This window comes from Sus scrofa, chromosome 1 (assembly GCF_054392235.1).
Source record: "Sus scrofa isolate SSC_HxYL_T2T_F1_AM1 chromosome 1, Sscrofa_HxYL_maternal_Yorkshire_Landrace_v2.0, whole genome shotgun sequence".
Classification (NCBI taxonomy): Eukaryota; Metazoa; Chordata; class Mammalia; order Artiodactyla; family Suidae; genus Sus; species Sus scrofa.
Genome location: NC_139383.1, coordinates 236445353 through 236472316, shown reverse-complemented (window position 1 = coordinate 236472316; position 26964 = coordinate 236445353). Strand labels below are relative to the sequence as shown.

The 26964-nt window shown below is 37.5% G+C and overlaps 1 protein-coding gene across 3 annotated transcripts in view; it reads right to left on the bottom strand.

The window, feature by feature from the left end:
* Positions 1 to 17741: 17741 nt before the first annotated feature.
* Positions 17742 to 26964, bottom strand: part of GDA (guanine deaminase) — a 172528-nt gene continuing 163305 nt past the window's right edge. For all 3 annotated transcript variants that reach the window (XM_021064839.2, XM_084987862.1, XM_084987860.1), the window contains exons 12-14: positions 24666 to 24796; positions 22470 to 22497; positions 17742 to 21650 (exon numbers count right to left, since the gene is read on the bottom strand). In XM_021064839.2, coding sequence (XP_020920498.1) covers positions 21580 to 21650; positions 22470 to 22497; positions 24666 to 24796 — 230 coding nt within the window. In that variant the 3' untranslated portion in view covers positions 17742 to 21579. The remainder of the gene's footprint in view (positions 21651 to 22469; positions 22498 to 24665; positions 24797 to 26964) is intronic.

The following is a 26964-nucleotide window of genomic DNA, read 5'->3' as shown; positions in this document are numbered from 1 at the left end:
AACGCCGGATCGTTAACCCGCTGAGCAAGGGCCAGGACCGAACCCGCAACCTCATGGTTCCTAGTCGGATCTGTTAACCACTATGCCATGACGGGAACTCCAATAGAAGATTATTTATTGCCATTTTGAACCTCGTGTTCCAGTTGATTCTATGGTTCTCCATTCTTCCTTTTTTTTTTTTTTTTTTTTTTTTGGTTGATGGTCTCTGGTTGTTATCTGTTTGAGTGTTTTGTTTTGTTTTTTTCATTTTTTGCGAATTCAACATTTGGTTTTGGCTTGTGGTTGCCCTGTTTTTTAAGTATGCTAACCCCTTCCTATAATTGTGTGTTTTAGCCTAATGGTCCTGTAGGTTCAAACACTTCATTACTATATTAAAATTAAGAAGAGAGACATACAAACAAACAAAAAGGTCTATTTATTTCCTAACATCCCTTGCCCACATTTTATGATTTTGATGACTTTTTTTTTCCTTTTTAATTTTATTTTGTTTGAAACATGTTCATGATTAAATCAGTATGCTGGCTTATTTGAGTGACTGCTCTCTGATTGTGGTTTCCTCAGTCCTAGTTCTTCCTCTTCTTTTTTTTTCCTTTTTCTTCCCTTTCTTTCCTTCCTTTATTTTTGGTTTAGAGAAGGTCTTTCAGTATTTCTTTTAGCCTGGGTTTTGTGTTGCTGTATTCTTTTAGCTTTTGTTTGTTGGAAAAAAATTTTTATTTCCCCTTCTATTTTAAATGATATTCTTGCTGGATAGAGTATTCTAGATTGCATATTTTTTCCTTTTAGCACTTTAAGTATCTCTTGCCATTAGTGTTGTGGCCTGTAGTGTTTCTGTAGAGAAATAAGCTGATAACCTTATGGGGGTTCCCTTGTAGGTAACATTCTGCTTTTCTCTTGATGTCTTTAGGATCCTCTCTTTATCACCAACTTTTGCCATTTTTATTATGATGTGTCTTGGTGTGGGTCTATTTGGATTCAATTTGTTTGGGGTCCTCTGTGCTTCCTGTATCTTGAACCCAGTATCCTTTAGATTTGGGAAGTTTCCAGTGATAATTTCTTCAAATATATTTTCCATTCCCTTGTCTTTTTCTACTCCTTCTGGAATTCCTATTATGTGTAGATTGGCCCACTTTATATTATCCCATAGGTCTCTTATATTGCTTTCCTATTTTTTGATTTGGTTTTCTGTCTGCTGACCTGATTGGGTTATTTCCATTATTCTATCTTCCATATCACTGATTCATTCTTCTGCATTATTCATTCTGGTTTTTACTGCCCGTAGTTCTGTTTGTATCTCTGCAAATGAATTTTCTAGTTTTTCTTGGCTCTTCCTTTTATTTTCCAGTTCCTTACTGAGGGTATCTGCATTACTGTTCATATCTTCTCTTAGTTCCTTCCATATTTTCACTATTTCTCTTTTGAACTCCAGGTCTGTCAGACTGCAGAGATCTGTTTCATTGTTGACTGTTTTAGGTGAGTTCTCCTGTTGGTTTGACTGGAGGTGGTTTCTCAGCTTCTTCATCTTGCTTGTTGTTTTCTTTTTCCTGTGGGAGTTGTACTGTCTGTGACCGGGCAGGGTTTGCCTTGTCACTGCTGTGGAATATTTCCTGAGGGCTGGCGTTGTTGATCAGTCTTTTTGGAGGCAGGGTGGCTTTTCTGGAGTGTTGATGGGGCTAACAGGGTCTCTTTGAAGCAAAGGGGGACTGCCTGAGGGCAGACAGGACTGGGAGGTCTACACCACGATGGTAGCAGATTTCACTTGGTCAGGCAGAGCTTGCTCTGGTGTTTTTAGGCTGTGGGGTTCTTGCAGGGGGTTGGCAGTGTTGAGCAGCTGTTCCTCAGGAGTGCAGCACCCCCCGAGTGCTGGAGCAGCTATCTGGGTCACTGAGAACTCAAAAGGCTCTTCCCTAGGGCAGCCCAACTCAGAAGGACTGTCTGAGAATGTTGGAAGATCTTTTCACAGTCTGGCCAAGCTTGTTGTAGCTTTTCTGGGCTGCAGGGGGTCCTGCCTGGAGCTGGCAGTCCTGTGCAACTGATCCATGAGAGTGCAGCTCCCCCTGAGGGCTGGAGCACCTAGCTGGGCTGCTGAAAACCCAAGAGGCTCTTCCACAGGGCAGCCCGACTCAGAATGACTGTCCAAGAATTAGGCAGATCTTTTCACAGCCCGGCCAGGCTTATTGTAGTTTTTCTGAGCTGCAGGGGGTCCTACAGATAGCTGGCAGTCCTATGCAGCTTATCCGCGAGAGTTCGGCACCCCCTGAGTGCTTGGGCGGCTAGCTGGGCCACTGTGAACCTAAGAGCCTCCTCCCCAGGGCAGCCTGACTCGGAAAGACTGTGTGAGAATTAGGCAGATCTTTTTACAGCCTGGCCAGGCTTGTTCTAGCTTTTCTGGGCTGCAGGCCTTTTCTCAGGGGCTGGTGGTGTTTGGTGCTGCTCCGCTGGGGTGTAGCCCCTCCAAAGGGCAAGCAGGCCAGGGCAGGGACAGCCCCTGTGGTGGTAGGCTTCCAGCAAGTGTTGAGGCCAGCCCTCCCAGATGGCAGGGAGCCCCAGGTCTAGAGAGTGGGTAAGGGGTGGTGGGGGTGGGGGGAGGGGATGCACTAGAATGCACAGCTTTCTGATAGCTAGTGGGCTGGTGAGCTTGCTGTGACGTGGGGAGTATTCTATGGGGACCCACCCCTTCTTCTCTCCCCTCCCCAACACGGGCGCAGACCAGGCCCTTCTCCCAGGTTCCCTCTGATGTGGCTTTCCATTTCCCCGCCCCTAGAGTATTGCTCCCTTCCCCTGCAACAGCTTTGCTTTCTAGTCTCCCAGGCAGTCTCTGCCCTGTCAAACTTGACAGACTGGTTTCTAGACCTCCCAAGCAGTCTCTGCTCCACCCTGCTCCCCAAGCCCTTTCCCAAGGACTAACCTCTGGAGCCGAGGACTCGGTGCCCAGCCCCCACCAAGGTGTCTCAATTTTTGGTGACTGTGCCCATAGTTCAGATGATCCATTCAGTTCTCGATCTGCTTTTCAGAACTCCAACTTACTGCTACACTTTTCTCTGCATTTGGAGATTTCTCCGGTTCGTTTGATCTTTTCCCCAGTAGGTGACTTTCCAGGGTGCAGAATCCCTTTCTCCTCTGCAGTTCCCTTTCGGAAGCGCCTGTCCCGCTCGGATTCACCTTCTGTCACTCTCCTCTTTTCTCTTGTTTTACCTAGTAATGTCACGAACTTCTTGCCGTTATTGGAGTTTAGGTTCTTCTGCCAGCGATTGGTTGCTGTTCTGTGCAAGTCATTTATCCTGTAGATGTGTTTTTTGTTGTTGTTGTGTTTGTGGGAGAGGGTGAGCGTGTCCCCCTACTCTTCTGCCATCTTGTCTAGATTCTCTGTTAGATCTTTTTAGTAGCTCTTTACAATATGTTGACTCTTTTCTATAAGTACAATCAGGACAGCATATACCAGAATATCCCGGAGACCCACAGAGACTCAAGCCTCAGTTCAAGAATTCATACACCACCAACAGAACACTGAGCAGGGCCTCCAGGACTTACTGGGAGACACTTCTGTGGCCGTGATTAGGCCCTCCATGACTCCAAAGGGATCACTGCTCAGTATCTGGTTGCCAGTTACCTGTGAGCCAAAATCAACCACAAGGAACACTGTGGAATATCCTTCTAACCCAAACAAGTGGCTGGCCAGCCGGACAGGCCATCACTAGGCTGAGAGTTGGGTTCTATATAAAACACTCTAACTTGTCCCTGCTTACCATTCTACACTAATAGAAAGTGCTATTATATATCCAGTGCATTGGTCAAGTAGAAACACTGACTGCAGCCAGAAGAGACCAGCCTGAGTTCTAACCACTCTGACCTAATACCAGGAAGCCTAGGAAATCAAAGCAGTGCCATGTCATTACCTATTCTCTGTCCACGAGTGGGTCAGAGGGCAATGGTGGGGCATATTGCAGTAGAGGACGCAGCTCATTCTCCTAAATTACAGATTTCTTCGGCAGCAGGCAAACCTGATACTGTCTGCAAAGGTCACAAGGCTCTTGCTTGCCTAGAGGCTCCCCACCCCATGCTTGGTGTATGCTCAGCCAAGTGAGCAGGGGAAGAGCACATAAGGGCATCAGCAAAAGTGCTGACCAACAGCCCTGGATTTCCATGTCAAAATGGCAGTGTCATAACAGTTCATGGATTTTCTGTAGGGCCAGTTTGTCTGCTTTCAATCCATATACCTCTGAATTGAGGACACTCTCCTCTACTGGTGACTTCGTGACCCAGGCTCCTTCCATCATGTGACCTTGTCAACTTCAGTTCATGGTTCCCAAGGTTATGTTGGAGTTGGTCTCCAATCCATGGAATCAAAGAAGTGTGGCTGCCTCTGCAGAGGGAACAGGTCCTTCTTTGGCATGAACCTGCCACCATTTACTTCTTTAAACAATATTTTCTCTCCTAGTATCTCACATGGGTCTTGTTCCCAGTACCTTTCCCAGAAGGAAATGAGGGAACTTGAGCAGAGGTTGGTCTGAAACCCTGGAGGGTGCCAGGTTCGGGCCACAGGTATCCCATGGATGTGGAGCACACTCTCTGAGCAGCCTTGGGGTGGGGAGGTGGCCAGATGCATGGTGATGTGACAGTTGTTTCTTTGTTTTTCATTCATTTATTTAAGAAGAAAATATCTGTTTCAAAGTTTATAACCTGTTTCTAAAGTTTTCAGCCATCATGTAGCTATTAAAAAAAAAGAGAGAGAGAGACAAGAGGATTTTAGGCTGCTCTCTTTGGTTTGCAAGTGACAGAAACAAAGCCAACATATGATATTGAGATAGCCAACAAAATGGCAGAGCAGTAGGACCATAGCAGCACTGGGATCTCTAGTCATCAGGCAGTCACCTGGCCCAAGAGCTCTCCTCTCTGTCTTTAGTCCAGGAGTCAGAAAACACCGCTGGGTACTTATGGGTAGGTTCACACTCCTGGAACATGGCTGTGGCATTTCTTTCCCCATAAGCTGGGGCAAATCCATGTACTATTTGTTAATAAGAAATCTGCCCAGTGAATAATTAATGACCCATGTTGCAAGTCACAATCTCTGGACTCAGCAAGTATCATCTTCTCTCTTTAGCAGCTCACACCTGGTCCTTTGCATCACCAGAATGGCCCTCTTCACTATGCCCAATCCCTGACCTTACCAAGGTATTTGTTCATGATATAGGTTCATGGGCCCAAATTTGAATCAATACCCCTAGTGACCCTTATGGTCACTGGATTGGCCCCTAATTCTTATCTTTTTTCAGATGTCAATTTCTTTGTGATGGTGCTGTTGCTCATGGTGAATTCTCCATTTGGAATACTCTTCTGAGAGTCTTTATGGGGAAAATAAATTCCCATTCTTCCCAGCTCAGATGTCCCCTCCTATGTGAAACACACATCACTATCCTTTGCCCTTCACTCTCCCTGCCCACCACATACCCAACACACTGCAGCATCCCCTCTAAGAACCCTTAGCTCTCTGTCATAAACTTAATGTATTGACTTGTTTACCTACTTCCCTCACCTGCCATCCCAGATTGAGTTTCTCAAAGACATAAACCTTATTTTTAACTGTCAAAACAGGCCTGTGCCTGGTATCCAGCGTGTGCTTAATAAAGTATAATTGGATGAACACAGTTTAAAACTGATCAACCTTATGATTAGTAAATTAAATGTTATTTAATTAAATATGATTCATGCTTCCTGCATGTATAAATTTGTATCTTTAAAAAAGGAACTAATTAAGTTTGAGTATTAACTTTTACCATTACATGAAAAGAACAAGAGGACAGTCATGTACATTGTAGGGCAACCTGATTGATTGTGATTTCCCCTTATTTTATTTATTTTTATTGAAGTATGGTTGAATTACAATGTCATGTTAGTTTCAGTGATTCAGTTTTATATATATAAAATTATACTTTTCCAGATAATTTTCCTTTATAGTTTATCAGAAAATATTGAGTATAGTTACCTATGCTATACAGTGGGTCCTTGTTGATTGTCTATTTTATACATAGTAGTGTGTATATGTTAATCCCATCCTACTAACTTATCCCTCCCTACCTGCTTCCCCTTTGGTAACTATAGGTTTGTTTTCTCTGTGGGGATCTATTTCTGTTTTGTAAATAAGTTAATTTGTATGTATTTTTTCAGATTCTACATATAAGTGATATTATATAGTATTTGTCTTTCTCTGTAAGAATTCTGTGATACTCGAAGTCCATCCATGTTGGTGTAAATGGCATTATTTTGTTCTTTTCTGTGGCTGAGTAATATTCCATTCTATATATGTACCACACCTTTATCCATTGATTTCTTGGTGGACATTTAGGATACTTCCATATCCTGGCTATTATAAATAGTACTGCAGTGAACACTGGGATGTATGTATCTTTTCCGAATTTAGTTTTCTCCAGGTAAATACCTAGGAATGGTATTGTTGTCTTATATGGTAACTATTTTCAGTTTTTAAGTCTATACTGTTCTCATAGGGCCTGTACTAATTTACATTCTCACCAACAGTGTAGAAGGGTGCATTTTTCTCTACACTCTCACCAGTACTTATTATTGGTAGCCTTTTTTTTTAATTGTCATTTCCCCAATACAATTTTTTTCTACTGTACAGCATGATGACCCAGTTACACATATATGTATACATTCTTTTTTCTCCCATTATCATGCTCCATCATAAGTAACTAGACATAGTTCTCAGTGCTGTACAATTATTAGCAGACTTTTTAATGAGGGTCATTCTGACTGATGTGAGGTAATACCTTATTATAGTTTTGATTTGCATTTCTCTAATAATTAGCAATGTTAAACTTTTTTTTTTTTGGTCTTTTTTGGGCCACACCCATGGCATACGGAGGTTCCCAGGCTAGGAGTCTAATCAGAGCTATAGCCACCAGGCTACACCACAGCTCATGGCAATGCCAGATCCATAACCCACTGAGCAAGGCCAGGGATCGAACCCGCAACTTCATAGTTCCTAGTTGAATTTGTTTCTGCTGTGCCATGATGGGAATGCCTATTGAACATTTTTTAATGTGCCTGTTGGCCATCTTGTGCCTTCTTTGGAGAAATGTCTACTTAGATCTTCTGCCCCTTTTTTATTAGATTATTTGTTTTCTGATACTGAGTTGTATAAGCTGTTTTTATATTTTGGAAATTAGTCTCTTGTTGGCTGCATCATTTGCAAACATTTTCTCCCAGTCCATAGGTTGTATTTTCATTTTTAATGCTTTCCTTTGCTGTGCAAAAGCCTTTAAGTTTGTTTATTTTTGTTTTTATTTTCATTACTGTAGGAGTTGGATCTGAAAAGATATTGCTATGGTTTATGTCAAAAAGTGTTCTACATATGTTTTCCTCCAGGAATTTTATAGTACCCAGTTTTATATTTAGGTCTTTAATCCATTTTGAGTTTATTTTTGTGAATGGTATTAGAGAGTGTTCTAATTTCAGTTTTTTACATTTAGCTGTCAAGTTTTCCTTGCACCACTTATTGAAGATACAGTCTTTTTTCCATTGTATATTCTTGCCTCCTTTGTCATAGATTAGTTGACCATGGGTGTATGGGTTTATTTCTGGGTTTTCTATCCTGTTCTATTATGCTACATTTCTTTTTTTTGTGTGGTACCATACTGTTTTGATGACTATAGCTTTGTAGTGTAGTCTGAAGCCAGGAAGCCTCATTCCTCCAGCTCTCTTCTCCCCCACCCCCTCAGGATTTCTTTGGTGATTCAGAGTCCTTTGTGTTTCCATCTAAATTTTAAAATGTTTTGTTCTAGCTGTGAAAAATGCTACTGGTAATTTGAAAGAGATTGTATTGGACACATGTAGATTGCCTTGGGTAGTATAGTTATTTTAACAGTGTTGATTCTTCCAGTACAAGAACATGGTATATCTTTCCATGTGTTTGTGTCATATTTGATTTCTTTGATCAGCATCTTATAGGTCTCAGAGTACAGATTTTTTGCCTCCTTAGGTAGGTTTATGCCTAGGTATTTTTATTTGGTATAATGGTAAATGGGATTGTTTCCTTAATTTCTCCTTCTGATATTTTGTTGTTAGTGTATAGGAGTGCAGGAGATTTCTGTGTGTTAAATTTGAATCCTACAATGCTACTGAATTCATTGATGAGCTCTAGAAGTTTTCTGGTAGCATTTTTAGGATTTTTCTGTGTATAGTATCATGTCATCTGCAAACAGTGACAGTTTTACTATTTATTTTCCAATTTGGATTCATTTTATTTCTTGTTCTTCTCAGATTGCTAAAGCTAAGACTTCCAAATCTATGTTGAGTAAACATGGTGAGAGTGGGTATTTTTTTATTGTTCCTGATCTTAGAGGAAATATTATCAGCTTTTTCCCCATTTAATATGATGTTAGCTATGGGTTTGTTATACACAGCTTTTTATATTGAGGTAGGTTACCTCTATGCCCACTTTTTCAAAAGTTTTGTTATGAATTGATGTTGAATTTTATCAAAATATTTTTATGCAGCTATTGAGATGATTGTGTTTTTTAAAGGTAAAAATATTTTATTTATTTAACATATTTATCAAATCCTATGCATAAAATGACTTCTCTTTACAATAACCTAGGTATTCAATTTTTTTTAAAAAATTTGTTGCAGTATAGTTGACTTACAATGTTGTATTAATTTCAGGTGTACAGCAAAGTGAATTAGTCATACATATAAATATATCCATTCTTTTTTCCCAAACTATTACAAACTATTGCATAGATTTTTCTGTGCTATACATTAGGTTCTCATTAAACATCTTTTTTCCTTTTTCAAAGTTTTATTGAAGTATAGTTGATGTACATTGTTGTAATAATTTCTGCTGGAAACAAAGTGATTAATCATCTATTTTATACAGTGGTGTGTGTATGTTATTCCCACTCTCCCAAGTCTTCCCTCCCTCCAATAGTTTCACCTATGGTAACCTTAGGATTAGTTTTGAAATCTGTAAGTTTGTTCCTATTTTTATAAATAAGCTCTTTTGCATCATTTTTATTAGATTTCACATATGAGTGATATCATATAGTATTTTTTTCTCTGACTTATATACTTAGTATGATAATTTCTAGGTTCATCCATGTTGCTGCAAATGACATTATTTCATTCTTTTTATGGCTGAGTAATATTCCATAATATTCCATACCCTCCATAATGTTCTCCATAGTGGTTGCCCCAATTTACATTCCCACCAACAGTGAAGGAGTATTATTCTCTTTTCTCCACACCCTCTCCAGCATTTATTGTTTGTAGACTTTTTGATGATGGCCATTCTGACTGGTGTGAGGTAATGATATCTCATAGCTGTTTTTACTTGCATTTCTTTAATAATGATGAAATCTTTTCATGAGTTTAGTTTTGTGGTTTTTTGCCATCTCTCTGTCTCCTTTGGAGAAATGTCTATTTAGATTTTCCATCCACTTTTTGGTTATGTTTTTTTAACTAATTAATTAATTTTTTTCATTATAGCTGGTTTACAGTGCTTCTTTTCTTGATATAAAACTCCATGAGATTTTTGTATATTTTGGAGATTAATCCCTTGTTTGTTGCTTCATTTGCAACAATTTTCTCCCATGCTCTGGGTTGTATTTTCATTTTTTATGGTTTTTTTTTTTTTTTTTTTTTTTTGCTGTGTAAAAGGTTTTATGTTTAATTAGGTCCTATCGGTTTATTTTTGTTTTCATTTTCATTATTCTATGAGGTGGATCAAATAAGATACTGCTGCAATTTATGTCAAAGAGTGTTTTGCCTGTGTTTTCCTCTAGGAGTTTTATAGTATTTGGCCCTTAGTTTAGGTCCTTAATCCATTTTGAGTTCATCAATTTGTTAATGTCATGTATCACACTGATTGATTTATAGATATGAGAAAAATCCTTGCATCTCTGAGACAAATCCCATTTGATCATGATATATGATCCTTTTGATGTATTATTGGAATTGGATTTCTAGCATTTTGTTGAATATTTTTGCATTTATGCTCATCAGTGATATTGGCCTGTAATTTTCTTTTTTTGTAGTATCTTTTTCTTGTTTTGGTGTCAGGGCAAAGGTGGTCTCATAAAATGAGTTTGGAAATGTTCCTTCATCTGAAATTTTGGGAATAGTTTTAGAAGGATATGCATTAACTATTCTCTAAATGTTTAGTAGAATTCACCTGTGAAGCCATCTGGTCCTGGGCTTTTTTTTTTTTTAATCATAGTCTCAATGTCAGTACTTGAGATTGGTCTGTTGATCTTTTCTGTTTCTTCCTGATTGAGTCTTAGAAGGTTGTACCTTTCAAAGAATTTGGCCATTTCTTCTAGGTTGTCCATTTTAATTGGCATATATTTGCTTGTATTAGTCTCTTAAGGTCCTTTGTATTTCTGTGGTGTCCATTATAACTTCTCCTTTTTCATTTCTAATTTTATTGATTTGGACTTTCTCCCTTTCTTTCTTGATGAGTCTGACTACAGGTTTATCAATTTTGTTTATTGTTTAAAGAACCAGCTTTTAGTTTTTTTGATCTTTTCTACTGTTTTTTTAGTCTCCATTTCTGGTCTCATGTTTAAGATTTTCCTTCTCCCATCTTTGAGTTTCATTTGATCTTCTCTCTCTAGTTGCTTTAGGTGCAAAGTTAGGTTGTTTATTTGAGATTTTTCTTGTTTCTTAAGGTTAGTTTGTCTGTCTATAAACTTGCTTCTAAGAACTGCTTTTGCTGTGTCCCATAAGTTTTGGATTGTTCTGTTTTCATTTTCCTTTGTCTCTAAAATTTTTTTTTTTGTTCGTCTCTGATTTCTTCAGTGATTCATTGGTTGTTTAGGAGCATATTGTTAAGCTTCCACTTTTTTATTGTAATTGATTTCTAATCTCTAATCTCATTTCTAATCTCATAATTTCTGTGGTCAGAAAAGATGTTTGATATTATTTCAATTTTCTTAAATTTACCAAGGCTTGCTTTGTGGCTCAGCATGTGCTCTATCCTGGAGAGTATTCCACATGCACTTGAAAAGAATGTGTATTTTGCTGCTTTTGGATAGAATGCTTTTTAAATATCAATTAAGTCCATCTGGTCTAATGCATCATTTAAGGGCTAAATTTCCTTTTTTTTTTTTTTTCAGGGCCCACCCATGGCGCATGGAAGTTCCTGGGCTAGGGGTTGAATAAGAACTGTCGTCACTGGTCTACACCACAGCCACAGCAACTCAGGATCCAAACCACATCTGCAACCTCACTGCAGCTCACAGCAACACTGGATCCTTAACCCACTGACAAGGCCAGGGATCAAATCTGCGTCCTCATGGATGCTAGATGGGTTCATTACTGCTGAGCCACAATGGGAACTCCAAGGCCTATATTTCCTTATTGATTTTTCTGTCTGGATGATCTTTCCATTGATGTAAGTGGGGTGTTAAAGTCCCATTCTATTACTGTGTTACTGTTGATTTCTCCTTTTATGGCTGTTAGCATTTGCCTTGTATATTGAGGTACTCCTATGTTGGGTGCATATATATTTATAATCGTTATATCTTCTTGAATTGAACCCTTGATCATTATGTAGTGTCCTTCTTTTTCTCTTGTAACAGTATTTATTTTAAAGTTTATTCATCTGATATGAATATTGATATTCTAGCTTTTAATTTGTTTGCATGGAATACCTTTTTTTGCCATTTTGTTAATTGTTTTGGATTTGTTTTTGTAGGTCTTTTTTAGCTCCTTTCTTCTTTTGTTCTCCTCTTTGGGATTTGATGAATACCTTTAGTGTGTGTTTGTATTCCTTTTTCTTTTTTGTGTGTATATCTATGATAGATTTTTGGTTTGTGGTTACCATGAGGTTTTAAGATAGCCATATATATGGCTATTTTATGTTGCTGATCTTTTAATTTCAAATGCATTTAAATATCCTGCATTTGTTTCTCCTCCTCTCATGATTACTGGTTTTGATATCATTTTGTATGTGGATGACTTCCTATCATTGCTGTATGTTTGCCTTTATCAGTTAGCTTTACAATTTTGTAATTTTTGTTTGTTTCTAGTTATATCCTTTTCTTTTTCACCTAGAGATGTTCCTCTAGCATTTGTTGTAAGGCTGATTTCATGGAGCTGAATTCTTTTAGCTTTGCTTGTCTGTAAAGCTTTTAATTTCTTCATCCAATCTGAATAAGATCCTTGCTGGGCAGAGTATTCTTGATTGTACATTTTCCTCTTTCTTCACTTTAAATACATCATGCCATTCCCTTCTGGCTAGCAGAGATTCTGCTAAAAACATCAGCTGATAACTTTGTGAGGGTTCCCTTGTATGTTACTATTATTATTTGCTTTTCCTTTCTTGCTTTTGATATTTTCCCTTTGTCTTTAATGTACTTAAATTTGATTAATATATGTCTGGGCATGTTCCTCCCTGGGTTTATCCTGTATGGGACTCTTTGTGCTTTATGGGTTTTAATGAGTGTTTCCTTTCCCATGTTAGGGATGTTTTCAGCTACAATCCCTTCAAAACCCTTCTCAGGCCTTTTCTCTATTCTTCTCCTTCTGGAAACCCTATAAAGTGAATGTTGGTATGGATAATGTTGTCCTAGAGGTATCTCAGCCTGTCCTCATTTCTTTTCATTCCTTTTCCTTTACTCTTTTCTGGATCAGTGATTTCCACTACTCTGTTTTCCAGCTCACTGATCTTTTCTTCTATCTCCTTTATTCTGCTGTTCATTCCTCCTTTATTCTGCAATTCATTCCTCCTAGTGACTTTTCATTTCAGTTATCATAATCTTCAACTCTGTTTGGTTGTTCTTTATATGTCCTAACCCTTTGTTAAAAGCTTCTTGTAACTTCTTACTCTGTTCATACATGCTTTTCCTAAGTTCTTGCATCATCTTTACAATCCTTACTCTGAACTCTTTCTGAGGTAGATTTCCTCTCTCTACTTTACTTAGTTTCTCTTCTGGGGTTTTAATTTGTTTCTTGGTCTTAAACATATTCCTTTGCTGTCTCATTTTGTTTAAATTTGTTTGTATTTTTATGTATATAGTAGCTTACATTTCTTGACCTTGGAGAAGTGGACCTCTATAGTGCTATGTGTCCCAGCACTCCTCTTGTCTCTCAAGGGTCAGGGATCAGTTGGTCCCAGGGAGGTTCTGAGTTGTGTTTGCAAACTCAGTTCTACAGGCTGAAAGACTGTAGCTTTCTTGCTTCTGCCCTTGGTGGGTAAGGCTTGTCTAGAGCCTTGTGAAATCTTCCTGGTTTTCAGGGCTGATGCCTGCCTACTGGGGGGTAGAGCTGAGTCTTTATCCTCTTCTGGGCAAGACCATGTCAAGGGGTATGTCTAGAGGTGGCTTGGGGCTCAGGAGTCATTAGGCAGCCTGTCTGTTGATGAGTGGAGTTGTGTTCTTGCCTGTTGGTTGTTTGGCCTGAGGTGTCCCAGCACTGGAGTCTACAGGCTGTTGAGTGGGGCCAGGTCTTGCTGTTAATGACCCTAGCAAGATATCTGCCTCCAAGAAGAGTTCACATAGATAAATAGTTCCAGATAAATCTATTGCCAGCTTTTATGACCTCCAGAGAGATTTCTAGCCCCCTTTACCTCACTAGGAGATCCTCTAAGACCAGGTGGTAGGACTGGCCCTCTAAGACTAGCAGGTAGGTCTGGCCTGGGCTCCTACGAAGTCAGTCCTTTTACTCTGGGCCCTAGTGCATGTGAGACATTGTGTGCACCCTCCAAGAGTGGAGTCTCTGTTTCCTCCAGTACTGTGGAGCTCCTCCAATAAAGCTCCATTGGCCCTCAAAGTCAAATGATCTGGGGACTCCTCCTCCTGATGCCAGACCTCTAGCTGGGGACCCTGACATGGGGCTCAGAGCTCACTCTCCTGTGGGATAATTTCTGTGATATAATTACTCTCTACTTTGTGGGTTGTCAGCCCAGGTAGTATGAGATTTAATTATATTGAAATCGTGCCCCTCCTAATGTCTGGTTGTGGTTTCTTCTTTATGTCTTTGTCTTTTATTTGGTAGGTTCCAGGGATTCTATTTTTTATTCATGGTTATTTAGTAGTTAATTGTGATGGTGAGCTAGTTGTCAGTCCCTTTAGAATCAATTATACTATGTTAAATGGTCCAAGTACCATGAATGACATTAAATGAAGATTTTAAATGCATTTATATTGACTTCTTTATATTTTGGGGGTAGTAATTTTATAGGGAATATGATTTTTTACAAATTAAATCATAATGGTGTTTTTCCCCCATTAGTTACAGTAAACATCCACTTGAAAGAGATTGCACAGTTGTCCTGGACATCAAAAAAATTCTATCACTGAGCTTAAAACAACAATCCAAAACAACCCAAATACCATAGCTCCTTTTTGCATGTATATTACTAAAGCTTCACTGAATACATTGTGTGCCATTGCACCAGGCTGGGACATGTTTGTGATACTAAAGGATTTGTTTTGGATATATAAATTAATCCAGAATACATAATTTGCAAGGCCTGATTTGTGTTTCATAGTTCTACCAGAGGAAAGTGTTCATGATTTAAAAGAAGTATGTGTGCTGCTTTTTCTGAGCCCCTTAAGTTATCCTTTGAAATAACAAAAGACTCTCAGGTATTTATCTGTTCATGTGCTTAAGTAAAGGTTTTCAAAGTGCTTTCCAAGCAAAAAGCCATCTCTGCATTGGTTCCCCAGCTCAGGTGTGGATGGAATCAACTGTCACAGAGAGAAAAAGAAAAGCTCTTACATCAGATCTCTTTATGGTCGCTCAAGTGTTTCAGGAAACAAATTTAGTTATCAAAAAGTCAAGAGTAAAACTCTTCCTTGGGTAACTCACATATGGGCTAACTCACTTGGGGCTTTTTTTGGAAGTGGTAAGACAAAAGTCTGATATGGAGACTAAGATTGAAAGGACAGAAATTAATTTCACAGTAGAGCTACAAGCTTCAATTTTTAAGCAAGTGAATGAGAACCTCTTATAATCTGAATAAATGTAATCTTTCTAGGGCTTTTATTTATGTTAGATTTTACTGCTATGACTTTGAGCTCTCTAAAAACAGGGGAACAAATGTTTGCTTAATTCCCTATAGGAATGGGCAGAATATAGGCAATTGAGGAGGGCCCACATGTCCTGAGAAATTCAGTGTTATCTGTTCATATTTTATCACTTTTTACCTTGGGGCAAAAATGTTTTATTTTTTCTGAGTTACCAGTAAAAAATTTCCCAACAAAGTTTCTTCCATGGAGAATTCTTTTTTAGCCACTTTTCTCTCTCTTTTCCCACACTGAAGCATAGATCTTACTAATACAGAAGCATGAAAGAACTCAAGAAGTATGACAAATTTAATTTCACAATGCTAGTGTAGGGAGCCTTGATGGTAAAAGGGGATGAGTCTGAATTAGTGAAAAAAGTTACACTTTAAAATAGCATTCTATCATTTCATGTGTAAATCTAAGTAAAAGAGTCATATGCTGAAATCTACACACACACACACACACACACAAAGACACACACCCACGTGTTCACTGCTGCACTATTCACAATAGCCAAGACATGGAAACAACCCAAATGTCCATTGACAGAGGATTGGATTAGGAAGATGTGGTGTATATATACACAATGGAATACTACTCAGCCATAAAAAGAACAAAATAATGCCATTTGCAGCAACCAGGATGGAACTAGAGGCTCTCATAGTGAGTAAAATAAGTCAGAAAGAGAAAGACAAATACCATATGACATCACTTATATCTGGAATCTAATGTATGGCACAAATGAACCTTTCACAGAAAAGAAAATCATGGACTTGGAGGATAGACCTGTGGTTGCCAAGGGGGAGGGGGAGGGGGTGGGATGGATTGGGAGCTTGGGGTTAATAGATGCAGACTATTGCCTTTGGAATGGATTAGCAATGAGACCCTGCTGTGTAGCACTGGGAACTATGTCTAGTCACTTATGATGGAGCATGATAATGTGAGAAAAAAGAATGTATACATGTATGTATAACTGGGTCACCATGCTGTACAGTAGAAAAAAATAAATAAAAGGAAAAATTAAAATAATGTTCTATCATTTCAAAGAACACAGAATACTTTACTTATCCCATTTGAAAACAAGATTTGAAAAAAGAAAAAAAAAAAAAACCCAGACCTGTAAGTGACAACTAATTGCTTGTGGGCCCAGTTCCTGTAACTGAGTGGCCTCTTCATGGAGTCTTAAAACACCTTACCAAAGGCCCTGTTTTGCTACTGGAAGATATTCATGTCTAAACCTTATTTTATTTAAATCTTGAATTGAGTGCCAAGCAATAATTTTTTCTATTAAGTACCTAATACAGAACTCTATGCCTACAATGTGCAAATTAGACAGATATTATTGCTAATTATGCACATGAAATTTCTCTTCTGGGTATTTTGACTAAGTCATTCCTTAGGAGAAAAAAAACGTGATTAGTAAGTTGCTCAGAACTTTGAGGGAGAATTTATAGACCAAATTTACTTCTCTCTTAGGCTTCACATTATAAATAAAAAATAACATAATAGTGTCAAAAAATCAGAATTAGTATTTATAGAATATTTCTTATGTACAGAGATCCTTAACATCATTTGATTTTTATTCTAAAAACTAAACTGATAAAAATATTTTACATTATTTTTATTTATGTTCACTTTGTATTCATGTTAGAAATAACTATCATATAGTGAGCACTCACTTTGTCCCAGATGCTATCTTAAGTTCTGGCTATGTATTTGTTTCATCTTTATGATTCTAAGGCAGGCACTCATGTCATGACCAGATCACAGGATGGAGGCATTGAGATTTAAAGTATACAGTTCAAAAGACACTGGAAACTGCTTCCACACTGCAGGTGATAACTCATTATATGTTTAAGAAACCAATTTGGGAACTTACTATCAGCGCTTAAAAATTACACAGAATAATAGAACAGAATGGAAATGGAGTTGGCTCAGCGGGTTAAGGACCTGACATTTTCTCTATAAGGATGTGGCTTTGACCCCTGGCCTCACTCAGGGGGTTAAGGATCTGGCATTGCTGAGAGGTGTGGTGTAGGTCACAGACGCAGCTCAGATCCAGCTTTGCTGTGGATGTGGCCTAGGCCCCAGCTGCAGCTTCATTTTGACTCCTGGCCTGGGAACTTCCATATGCCACATGTGCGGCTGTTAAAAGAAGAACAAAAAAGAGAATAGAATAGAATGGGCATCACAATTAGGGAAAGCATTATTTCGTGAGACTTTTGTTTTAAATATTCATGCACATATGTAAGTGTAAACTGATTCTTGATGTTAAAGTGCATACCTCACTCTGGATTTTGGCTTACAAAATATGAAGTATCAACTATGCTGAAATCACAGGCAATAGCAATCTGATTCTAAAGGGCTGAACATTATAGCACTGGCTTAATTTTTAAAAGCTTTGTATATGGATTGAAGATACATGTTGGCCCACAGTTAAATATTCTATTCTGTTTTGAGGGGGGTTGTAGTCTTAGGATATTTTGTTTTTTATTGAGATAACACTGGTTTATAACATTATGTGTTTCATGTGTACAACATTGTATTTCTACTTCTATATACATTACAGCATGCTCACCACCAAAAATTTAGTTTTTATCCATCACTTTACAGTTCACCACTTCTGTATTTTAAAATTCATGTTAAAAAGAGAAAGACATTGTAAGGTTAACACCCCCCTCCTTCTATCCAGACTGATAGAACTCACAACAATAAAAAATGTAAACACAAAATCTCATTTATTTTTGTCTGATGCACAAAGATGCTCACTTAGCACAGGAACAACAAGCAAATCATACATTTAGTGAGAAGAATGTCCCCACAAATACATAAATACATATTTTTAAGAGCAGCGATCAGGAGCTTAACACAACATGAGGTGGTCTTCAATAAAGAACACTTTCTGACAGGCTCTTGGGTAGGAAGTGAGCAGGTAAAGCAATGTCATGTAACATCTGCTACTCAGGTCATCTGAACTCCATGGACTGTTGAAACCGTCTTGAAATTAAGATTTCCTTTCATCACTGGCCTGTTCAACTTTTGCACCTCACTAAATTTGGACCAGATTTACAGGCTAACCCCTCACATCTTGATCTCTCACACTCAGGGCTGAGGGAGGGAAAGGGAAGAGGGGCTGGGCATGAAAACATGCATGGGACCAGTGCCAGGCTGTCTAATAAGTGTCTGCTCATTTGTGCATTTCTTTCCATGCTTTTCCTTTAGAGACATTAAAAAGTGTCAGGGTCCAAAGTCATACCTAACATGGCTAAGTAGATCTGAAATTATAAAGAAAAAAAACACCCTAAAAATTCACAACAATCCACAAATTTGAAAATTACTTCAGGACATTGCCTATGACACATTTCTTAGTCCACTTTTGAATAACTCAGAACACTCTTTTGAACATGTGAATGTTTCTGGCATCATCACCTCTGTCCAGAAGCATCTAAGTTGGGATATCTTCCATGTATATGACAAGACAGAATTGATACAACATGCCTCCCAGCTTGCCTTTAAAGCTTTCCATGTGTCTTATTCTGAGGTTAAAATATTAAAAATAGAAAGAGTTTGGAAGTGAGTGAAGATTCAAACTGCATTGCTGGATCTCCAGAGCCGTTATGTTTCCCTTCTGAGACCGCAGTTGTAGCTACCAACAGGGATATTCAAGAGCACACTTCAAACCAGATACACATAATAGGTGTTTCCCCACAGCCTTTCTTTCTTGACTATGCAGAATTCTCACAGAAACAAACAAAAAAAAAATATTCAGTGATTCAGTAGGGTTCAATGCTCATGATATTAATTAAGGAATGTTTCCTCCTAACATGAATGGAGCTTATTCCAAGATATTCTCTTGGATTCTAAAAGCTTTGACAAATCAGAAGAAGCTGCAAGAATGAATAAGAGAATAGAATTTCTTTGGTCTCAGTTTACTATTACTAGGACAACCTCTCCCGTCCTAATCCTATGTTTCACTTTCTTTTGAAAACTAAATTCACCTTAGCTGATAAGACTGCTTTTGTGTTCTGGTTGCAAAAATATTTTTAAATGTATGATGGTCAATATACTTTTGAACATTGAATAAGTTTTTACCTGTTAAAGTATATTCCATTAAACATCTCACACAGCCTTAGACATATAGCACAGGGTAGGGTTAGGGAGTTGAGAAGACATTTTAATTCTTCTGTTCCTGTCAGCAAAATATTCAAACATAAAGTGACAAATAGGATTGGCTTGGAATACTGCTTATCTACATTCAGAAAGTCAACCCACATGAAGCAAAGGCAACATTTCAAAGTGCAGAACACCTGGGCACATGTATGACCAATGCCTGCAGCACTGCAAAAAGCATATGCAACATTCAGCAACACTGCACTTGAAGAAATAAAACACATGAAGTTGTAAGTGAGGCAGAAAGATCAAAGTATGTGTATATATTTCAACACATTCCATTTTTACTAGAAGCAATATTCAGGTCTCAACATACTGTTAGGGCTAAATTTGACATTTGACAGATTGGTTGTATATGGCCATTCTTCCTGCTTCAGATGCTGCACTTATTTATATTTACTGCATATGAGTCCTAAATCTAAATGAAACCTGATGTTCAACATCAAAATGTACTTAAGGAAGGTAAAAGTATAGGATCTTTGCAAAGGCTAGGAACAGCTGCTGCCTATTACTGGATCTTGAACATGTCATCCAAATTCCTAAGCCCACCCATGTGGGTTAGGCACCAGGTAACCAAGTTCCTTTGGCAGGGACTGGGAGAGCAGAAAACATTGGCTGGCACTACAGAGGAATGGAGGGAAATTTGGTGGGGCATCTTTGACGTGGCTCAGGAACTAGGAAGTCAGGAACTAAAGACTGAGACTAGAAACTGGGCTTACTGAGTTACTTAATACCCCACAATAGAAATTCTGCTTTTTAAAAAAATAAATAAGGCCAAAAATTTGTTCTATCTTTAGATATAATGTATGCATAAGTCTAGAAGTGTTTAGCTGGGGTGGGTCCAGGGACTGAGCAAATTACTGCTGAATTAGCATAATTATGTGAGAAGAAAATTTATAGTAACAAAGAAGAAATTTTGTTCTTCGTTCTGCAGATGTGGATTTAGCTATATTACATAAAATTCTCTACTATAAAGTGATAATAAGGAGTCACAGCTAAGCCCTAAATATGAGTATTATGATATATTAAGAAAATCTTCTCCTTTTTCTTATTGGTTTATAGTATTTGTAATTAAAAGAGAAAAATATAGTATTAAACATTCGTATCAATACTCGTAAGGATTTCTCATAAAGTCATAATTTATTTTTAATTCTAGGTTATGGGAAAGCACATTATATTAGGAACCATAAAAATATTCTTTGCTTTAATTTTTTAAGTCCTATTAATATAAACCTTAGTGGGACATTTATATATTTTTCATTATCCTAAAATTCTAATATCCTGAAAATTATTAGGAATTAAAAGACAAGACAAAATTGAAAAATAGATTGCTTTCAATATGCAAGGTTTAAAGACTTTTAATATTTGTCTAATTGGACTTGTCCTTCATTTTAAAGTTCTAACAGATTCATATCTGAGTACGAAATTTCCAGTAACTATGACATAGTTCTTGGGGAGAACAGGTCATTGCAATGAAACCCTTTCTTTTAGCATTGACAGCTCCTGGATGCCTAGCACTTGCCCCAATTTATGAAAACTCCAGTCCACACAACAGTGGAGTATGGAATTTGCTTATTTTCTAATAAAGCTGAAGCAATAATAGCATCATACAGTTATACAGTAAGGCGATTTTAAAGTACACAAAGGTAAAGCTATTTATGCCATGTAGTTATGTAAATAATATTCCTAAGAGTCCTTAAATTTTTAATACCCAACTTCTGCCAAACACTTTGAAGCAGAGAACTATATTAAGAAAGCATGTAGCATTCAATTTCTGATATTTCATCTCCAAAGAATGCAAAGCACAACAATAACACGTCTCTGAAACACAAATTCCAGTAAGTGCAAATTTCCAGAACACAAGGTCGATCTAGAAATACATTTTAAAATTCAACAAGTTCTCTTTTTAAATTAGTACGCTCAGTATATAATTATCAAACATGGTCTGAAGTGACTTTCCAATGTTTGTTCATAGTCAACTCTTACTCTTTCATAAAATATACTCACTGGTTCATTTTTTGTTTCCCAATTTTCACATTACCAGCTCAAAATATCTAACCTTATAGGAATATCTTTTCTCTTCACATTTCCAAATGTGAAAAAGATTTTATTTAATTCTCTTAACACCATCTGTAATAACATTCCCTTAAATTTGAGCTTTAAGGTAAAACTGAACAGCTCAAAAAGGAGAAATTTTTAATCCTCCCAGAGAGTTGAGAATTAGCGCAGCTTCCTTTGAACAATTTATCAAGTGAATACTGTAACTAGATGTAGAAGGAGACAGTCATCCCAAGAACAAGGTACTATTTTTTGACTTTCTAACTCCACCTGGGCACAAAGGAGATGCAGAACCACATTATCCCAGGAGAACTCGTAGATGCTGAGGGTCTTACACTGAGCTTGAAAAGGGAACCACCTGCTTTCCGCCCACATAAACCTCCTCAATATTTCGGTCATCTCCTAAAAGAAAAATCAAGAAATCATTGTTTATAATCTCAACAGGGAGACACAACCAACAAAAGACACTGCATCTAATTTGAGGATTAGGGTCTGAAATCTGCACCTAAAGTAGAACTCACATCAAGTTAAATCAATCTTTTTTTTTATGCACACCCGAAACATTGTAAATCAACAATACTTCAATAAAAAGAAAATACAGGTGTTGAAAAAAAAAAGTTAAGTCAATCCCTAGTCACTGTCCTTTCAGCTGAAGTGAATGATTTCCATTTCCAGCCCCAATTATCAAGGAAATATTTATCCTGACACCCCAGAATCATACTCAGCATGGTGAGATGAAGGGCCTGCAAGAATTGAGCTTCACAAGAAATAAAAGTGTTTCTCCCATCTCAAATCATGCAGGACTCAGAGCTCAATCAACAGAGTGGGTGGAAGAGTAGCATCTTCTCTACCATTTATTTCTTTCTCTCAACGAATAGAATTGAATGTGAGTACATTAAAAAAAAAAATTGTGTGGTAAGACTCCACCGCATACTTATCACAAACACAACATGGTAGAAAGGGGTACAGGATAATCTCTTCCCCTTGGCCTGCCATTCCTCAGTTTAGGATTTATGACCATATGTTCTAAAGGAGCACCTTCTTTTCAAATAGAGTCTTTAAATATTGTGCCATAAATGGGCTCATTGCTGAGTAATGTTTTTTAAAAAAATAATCAAAGCAACTGATCACACATAGGGTCTAATGTATGGTACAATAAATTCAGAGAGCATACCCAAGAAATAAAGATTTTATTTAAGAGAGAGACAAATATCTACCTACCTAGATAGAGGAACTTCTGGATAACAGCCTAAAATGAAAAATAAAGGTAATAATAAGGTAAAAATAAAGGTAAAGTTTCTGTCAACTTTCTACTGTACAACATGGTGACCCAGTTACACATACATGCATACATTCTTTTAGAAAAGTAAATTCACAGCCAATAGTGGTCGGCGAAACCCAGAAACATGAATTTATTTCTCAATGGCAAAATCTATTTTTAATTTTTACTTTCTTTCTAAACAGATTTTTTCTTTTATAAACATATATATTACTGAAATGATACCCAGAGAGGAGAAAAATGTGTTAATGCTACATTTCAATGTTCAAATATATTTATGCATTTACATAAAAGATACTACCTTAACTAGGCAATGTCCTCGTGTGAATTTCTTTAGTCTTGCATTTCATATCAAGGAGCTACAGTGGAAATATTTTGAATTTAAGTCCTGAAAAAGTCTTGAGATAAGACATACAATCCATTCACTTGAAACTTATTTTCCTCTGTTGTGTACATTAGCCTGGCTGGAACTTGGGCCCGAAATGAATACACTGATGGTCACTCTTCCAATAACAGAGAAAGGCAGGAAGGGTGAAGCGGAAGAAACTGTCTCCGACAATCCAGTGTTCCAAGTCAAAATCCTAAACTGTGATCCCTAAGACCTAACTCTAGTCAAAGGAACTGGCATCTATAACTAACAATCACCATTTCACCTAAGATGGCATCCATTGAACACCCTAAAATCTACTTTTACTAATAAAAAAGAAATGGTCCCATGCCTAAAAAAATTAAGTACTGACTATTAACAAATGTTTTCCATTGCCTGAAAGTTCTGAATCTTAATATATAACCTTGAAATCTTCAGAGGAAAAGTGTTACATAAATTAAATAATTTAATATAATAATTTAAATGTTTAAAGAGGTATATAATACACAAAAAATGACTGGATAAATGAAAATGAGCTGTTTCCAGATATTCACTCTAAAAGAAAGTAAAATAATAAATAATGTTAAAATAACAATGGTATCAACCTCAAACAGTCCAGCACCTTTCTTCTAAAAACCTCAGAATGTTGTATTTACCCTAATAAGTGGATCAATTTATAAATGGCAAACATTAATTCTTTTAAGAAAACAATATCTCGGAGTTCCCCTCGTGGCGCAGTGGTTAGCGAATCCGACTAGTAACCACAAGGTTCCCGGTTTGATTCCTGGCCTTGTTCAGTGGGTTAAGGATCCGGCATTGCTGTGAGCTGTGGTGTGGGTTGCAGACACGGCTCGGATCCCATGTTGCTGTGGCTCTGGCGTAGACTTGTGGCTGCAGCTCCAATTCGACCCTAGCCTGAGAACCTCCATATGCCGCGGGAGCAGCCCAAAAGATGGCAAAAAAAAAAAAAAAAAAAGAAAGAAAGAAAGAGAGAAAAAAAGAAAAAAGTATCTCATAAAGAATTGTTAGTAAAACAAGAAGGTCTAATTTATTTTATACATAGAAAAATATTTTTAGGAGGGACAAAGTAATAAAACCATTTTGTTATAATTAAGAAAATCAATGAAATATTGTGATCGAGAGCCCAGACTCCAGAAGTCAGAAAAGTCCTGGGATGGAGTCCAAACTCTGCCTACTAATTATTAATTATTAGCCATGAATACTTAGGTAAATCATTTAACCTCCCTTAAACCTCACTGTCCCAGAAACCAAATGGCAATACTAATAGCACTTGCTTCTCATTATAGTGGTTCACATAATTACAGTTGTTCTGATAATAAAAATGATGTATGAAAGTGCTTAATCCCATCCCACCTAGCACATAGCAAGTGTGTTCAATAAGTGGTAGCTATATTATGGCTTTTTATACCCAAATACCTTCAAATATTCAAAAAAATTTTTTTCTTTGCTGCACCTGCAGCATATGGAAGTTCCTGGGCCAGGGATCAAACCCATGCTGTTGTTGTAGCCTGCACCACACCTGTAGCAACACCCAATTCTTAACCTGCTGTACCACAAGGGGATTTCCACAAATGTTTCCTTAATACTATTATTATCATGAAATTATAGTAACTTAAAAGGATCTAGCTTCCCGTCTAAGATTCTCCTACACTCCATTAAAATGTTTCAATGTGTAGTTTTTTTTCTATAGAAAAACTATTGTGACTGGTTCATGAGGTAAATGCCATTTAGTCAACTATCTTTTACGTACCTCAGAAATATCACCAACAAAATCCCCATAAAACAAGTCAATAGGAGAGTCAGATGCTTTGGGGTTGATCAGAAGAGCATCAAATTCCTTGCCCACTTCAAAATTTCCAATCTCCTTCTCCAGCCCCAGGGCTAAAGGGTGGAATAAATTAATAAACAGTCAATATTTCAAACCATGAGACCATGCAAATGCCCCACTTTGCAAGGACAGAATCTGCCAACGTGTCACTAGAAAAAAATTAGTTTCTTAATAGTGAAGCATTCCAATAGGTCACAAGACTTGGGTTTAGAGAAAGCAGAGTAAAGAACAGGGAAAGCAAAATCTGAGAATAAAAAGAGTTCTCTTAATCACCATAATCATAATTCTGATGGTGTCTCTTTCAGCACTTTCGGTGCCCTTCACAGTCCAGCTGGTATGTGATTTCCATTCATCCCTCTAAGAAACATGACAATTGATATAATATCTTTCCCTCCTATTCTCCTTCCAACATTCCAACTCCTTTCCTTGCCTTTTTTGTTCTTTTTGTTCTATGAAATAGCTGACAAGATCTATTTTTGTGGCAGTGAAATGAACCTCAAATAAATAAAAAATAATTTTTTGCATATTCATCAGTGCAGGCATAGCCATCATCAATTCCTTACTTTAAATCCTTTGAATAGAAAAAAATCACTTCTTTAAAGTAAATCTTCATAGTTGAAGAGTCCCAAAGATTTTGAAAGCAGACTAATTTCTCTGTAACAGTAAAGATTTTTCTGGTTGCTAGAGAAGAATGGTTTCTAAAATAGGGCATAGGTCAATAATGTCTATTTACTTGATCTATCTCACAGCTAGAATTCATGTTCTATGAATAGTGGATTCTGAGAAAGAATATCTTCCATTTTTATGGTTTAGTTTCAGAAGATGAAGGCAGTTGACTTTAGTCAATGAAGGTATTGAATTTAAAGCTCCTTAAAGCCTGTAATTTGAATAGAGTATTCCAAATGGAAGCATCCATGAAAGAAAGGTCAATGGGAGTGCAGCATTAATTATTTGAATTTTTACATGTTTCTTGTATGCTGTCACTGTGACGATACAGTTCCATGTGAAAATACTAGACCCCATATCCCTATTAGACAATACCTGGTACATTTTATTTCTATGTATGGATATCCAGAAGTCTTTTGGTAATGCTCTGAGCACTGACTTAGAAATACTGCTTGTTCTTAAATGGTTATTTAAAGGGAAACTCTTTTATTCTCAGAAAAGAAAAAGATATTTTAGCTAATTCTTATAGGAAGACAGAGGGACAAACACAATTAGAAACAATTAGAAACATAATTAGAAGTTAGGTGACTTCTACTGATTGCGCAGGGAAGAACTGAGTGTAACAGAAAATCACTGGAAATTTTCTCCTCCTCCACTAGTTACACTCAGAAACATTACAAACATGAGTTTTTTATGACGTTTTTTATTTTTTTTAATTTTTATTTATTTATTTATTTATTTTGTCCTTTTAGGGCTTCGCCAGTGGCTTATGGAGGTTCCCAGGCTAGGGGCTGAATGGGAGCCAGCCACTGCCACAGCAACTCGGGATCTGAGCCGCATCCGTGACCTACACCACAGCTCAGGGCAACACCAGATCCTTAACCCAGTGAGCAAGGCCAGGGATCAAACCTTCATCCTCACGGATGCTAGTCAGATTAGTTTCTGCTGCACCAGGACGGGAACTCCCTGATGACTGTTTTTAACATAAAATTGTTGGGTGTTTAATAGGCCAGTTAACCAGATTCATTTTCCAGGATTTGATGATCGATATAAACTAACTGGACTATGTGTTAGAACCTGGAGAATTCAGGCATAAACTAACCAAAAAAGACACAACTGCTGGCAATGAATTTGTAAACTGATCTAAATTCAGATTATTGCAGAGAGGCCCAGCTGGGCTGGTAAGGAACTCAAATGCATTTTAGGAAATGCAGTTTTGCTGTCTTTGGAGCAAATGTTTGCTCTGGGAATGTGATTGGTACACATCTTGATCTGGAGAGTGAATGTAAAGCTGGGAAGATGCCAACTTTAAACAGGGATCTATGCATCTCATTCACTCAGATTATCATAGAGACAAATCTAAGGAGAGGAAATTCCATGACAGTAACCCCAGTGGCCCAGAAAATAGAGTTGAAACCTATGTAGCTAGGTAGAAATGATTTAGTAAGCACCCCAAATACTGGATCCTGGCCAGCCTGGTCAGATACAGGATCCTGATGAAACAACTCACAAAGAGCCTAGAATAAAAAAAAAAAAAAAAAAAAAAAGGCACTAT